Source organism: Vombatus ursinus, unplaced genomic scaffold, assembly GCF_900497805.2.
Source record: "Vombatus ursinus unplaced genomic scaffold, bare-nosed wombat genome assembly UNPS02015012.1, whole genome shotgun sequence".
Taxonomy (NCBI): domain Eukaryota; kingdom Metazoa; phylum Chordata; class Mammalia; order Diprotodontia; family Vombatidae; genus Vombatus; species Vombatus ursinus.
Genome location: NW_020954790.1, coordinates 416,232 through 420,102, shown reverse-complemented (window position 1 = coordinate 420,102; position 3,871 = coordinate 416,232). Strand labels below are relative to the sequence as shown.

Below are 3,871 nucleotides of genomic sequence, written 5' to 3'. Positions count from 1 at the left end.
GAGAAGCCTTATGATTGCAAGGAATGTGGAAAGGCATTCAGAATGAGCTCACAACTTATTCTCCATCAGAGAATTCATCTTGGAGAAAAACCATATAAGTGTAATGAATGTGGGAAATTCTTCCGACAAAATGCACATCTTAATTCACATCAGAGAATTCATACTGGAGAGAAACCATATAAATGTAACAAATGTGAAAGGGCCTTCCGCCAGAGCTCAGACCTTACTCAACATCAGAGAATTCATTCTGGAGGAGAGAAGTCTTATGAATGCAGTGAGTGTGGGAAAGTCTTTGTCCGGAGCAGAAGTCTTACTCTACATCAGAAGATTCACAATAGAGAAACACGATATGAATGTCATGAATGTGGGAAGACTTTCTGCCGAAATGCAGAACTTACTCTCCACCAGAGAATTCACACTGGAGAGAAACCTTATAAGTGTAATGAATGTGGGAAATTCTTCCGCCAGACTGCACATCTTACTGCACATCAGAGAAGTCATACTGGAGAGAAGCCTTATGATTGCAAGGAATGTGGAAAGGCATTCAGAATGAGTTCACAACTTATTCTCCATCGGAGAATTCATCTTGGAGAAAAGCCTTATAAATGTAATGAATGTGGGAAGTTCTTCCGCCAGAAGCCACATCTTATTGCACATCAGACAGTTCATACTAGAGGGAAACCTAATGAATATGGGAAGGAATTTGACCAGAGCTCAAATCTTATTCAAGCATCAGACTAACTCATACTTGAAAGATACTGTATAAATGTGGGAAGGTGTTTCAGAGCCCAGAGCTTCTCTCTGACATCAGCCAATTCATTCTGGAGAGAAACTTTATAAATATATTGAAGGTTAGTAGGCATTCCATTTGAGCTGACAACTTAGTGTACCTCATAGTATTTATGTTAGGGGAAATTCTTTAAAATGTAATAATTGTGGAAAGGTCTACTGGAGAGAAAACCGTAATATACATTAGAAAACTCATAGGGGATAGGGATAGGGACTAGATCTGTTGCTTCATTGATACAGGAGCCTCCTAGATGAGGAAGCTCTCTCTACCAAGCCTTTGTGCCTTCTCTACAACCTGTAATCTTAGAGAGTTGCTTGGGAAAACCAGGTGACGTCCCCAGGTGAACACAAGTATGTGTTAGCGGTGGTACTTGTGTAACAAGTCTTCCTCACTTTGCAACAAGCTCTTTCCATGATGCCACATTTGCCTTTTAGGAATTGCTAATGGTGCTTTCTTCACACACGATTATGGGAAGGCATTTTGCCTAAGCTTAAAATTTAGTGAATATCAGAGAATTTATCTTGGGGGAAAAAAAAACCTTAAAAGTATAAGGAATGTCTTTAGGTTTTCGATAAAAGAGGAAACCCTAATGTACATCAGGTAATTAATACTGGAGAGAAACCTGAATTCGTTGAATGTGAAAATACTTTCTACTAGAACACAGAATTTGCTCTCCAGATAATTCACATTAGAAAGACAATGTGTAATGAGTGTGGGAAAGTCTTCAAGGTTATGCTATATTTTATTCAACATCAAATGTTTCATACTAGATAGAAACTTTATGAACGTAATGAGCATCAGCAGTTTTTCCCTCAGAGCATATACTTTATTTTACATCAGATAATTGTAGCTAGAGAACAACAGAATATGAAAAGTCCTTTCAACTGAGAATATTTTACTCAATATAAGAGTTCACACTGGAGAGAAAGTTAATGGATAATTATTGAGGGAAGATTTTTCCTCCAAATGCCTTACTCTTTACCCATCTATACTAGAGAGAGAGAACACTTGCTTTTAATCAGTGTAGAAAACCCTTCAAAGCACAGATCTTGTTCAGTCGTTTCAGTCATGTCTTAACTGTTTGTGACCCCACTTGGGGGTTTCTTGGTAAAGATACTAGAGTGGTTTGCCATTTCCTTCTCCAGCTCTTTTTTTTAAACAGATGAGGAACTAAGGCAAACAGGGTTAAGTGATTTGCCCAGGGCCACACAGCTAGTAAGTTTCTGAGATCAAATTCTAACTCAGGAAGATGAGTCTTCCAGATTCCAAGCCAGTGCAATATCTACTGTGCCATCTGGCTGCCTTATAGATCTTACTGTGAATCAGAAATTCCTCTTGTAGAGAAGACTTATGAATGGGAAACTATATGAATGTAATGAATAGTTTAGGTTTAGATGAAAAATGTACATTGTTTGATGGCCTGAGTAAGACAATACTGATGGGGGGAGCTATGAATTGGTCCAACTGTTTTAGAAAGTGATTTGAAATGAGTCAAAAATTTACTAAACTTCTGATATAGTCTTACCATTTCTAGGCATATATTCCCAAAAGGTCAGAGATACAGAGAGCCTCTATGTATAAAATATTTATGTCAGCACTTTTTGTTGTAGCAAAGAATTGTAACTGAAGCAGGTGTCTACCAATCGGGAAATTACCAAATTGTGGTATATGAATGAAATGGAATATTGTGCATAATAAGTTTGGAGAGAGCTAGGAAGACTTGTATGAACTGGCAGAAAGTAAAATGAACAGAACCAGAACCATTTTACACAATGATCACAAATCATTTAAAATCAAACAGCTTTGAAAAGTAGCATTTCTCAAAGCAATAACCAGTATGCCACTCACCCTTTGTCAGGGAGGTGATAGACACAGGCAGACCGTGAGAAATTCATCTTTAGAACAGACAGCATGTTCATTTTGCTAAACTACATCTATTATGAGGAAAGGCTTCTGTTCAAGTTGGTATGAGTTTGTAATGAAAGAAGTTTTTAAAAAATCAATTGTGAAAACATTTAAAGAGTTCTCTCCCCCCAGAAAAAAATGTTTTAAGGCAATTTTGTTACTACCATGTTAAATTTTATATATGCTTTAAAGAAGCTATGTTAACTAAGTTAATGGTCCTTATACAATCACCTTTTTTGTTTTTGTAATGAAATGTTTTGTGAAGATTATTAAATTCAAAATAAAAATAATTAATTTAAAGAAAAACCGAAGTGAATGTAAAGAATGTGAGGATTTCAGCCACAGTACACTTTACTGAAAAATCAAAGAATCTGAATGAGTAAAAACCCTCTAAAGGAGGCAGATTCTTACTTGATTTCCCACAGCATTGGTTTCAGTTAATTTCCTCTCATGTTCTTTCAATCAATAGTCCATAAATATCTATTAAGTGCCTACTGTGTGCCAAACGCTGGGGATATGAAGAAAGTTAATTGATAGACCTTGCCCTAGAGGAACTCATAATCTAATGGCGGCAAAATATGCAAACCACTATGTGCAAACTATATATACATGTACATACATATAGGATAAAGAGGAAGTGATTAACTGAGAAAAATACTAGATTTAAGAGAGATTGGGAAAGGCTTCTTGTAGAAGGTGGGATTTTAGCTGGGACTTGAAGGAAGCTAAGAAATGGGGATGAGGGAGATCATTTCAGGTATGGGGGACATCCAGAGAAAGTGCCATTTCCATGAGGTCAATTATCTTGTTTGTGAAACAGCAAGGAGGCCATTGTCACTGGAGTGAAGATGCAGGGGTGTGTAAGGTGTACAACTGTGAAGGTGGGGTAGGAGCTAGGTCATAAAAAGGTCTGAACACCAGAAGATTTTGTTTTTGATCCTGGAGGCAATATGGAGCCACTGGAGTATTGAGTAGGAAGGTGACATGTTAAGACCTGTGCTTTACGAAAATGGCTGGAGGTTGGGCTGAACTGGGGAGAACCTTGAGGCAGGCAGACTCGCCAGCAGGTTATTGGGACAGTCCAGGCATTAGGAAAATGGGGGCCTAAAGCAGAGTGTGTCAGAGGAGAGAACGGAATATACTCCGGAGATGTTACAAAGGTGAAACTGACAGATT

At 37.8% G+C, this 3,871-nt stretch overlaps 1 protein-coding gene across 1 annotated transcript in view; it reads left to right on the top strand.

The window, feature by feature from the left end:
• Positions 1-1,908, top strand: part of LOC114030804 (zinc finger protein 420-like) — a 20,962-nt gene extending 19,054 nt beyond the window's left edge. The window contains exon 8 of the mRNA XM_027845706.1: positions 1-1,908. This exon is cut by the window's left edge and continues 1 nt beyond it. Within this exon, the coding sequence (XP_027701507.1) occupies positions 1-741 (741 nt within the window). The 3' untranslated portion in view covers positions 742-1,908.
• Positions 1,909-3,871: the final 1,963 nt, after the last annotated feature.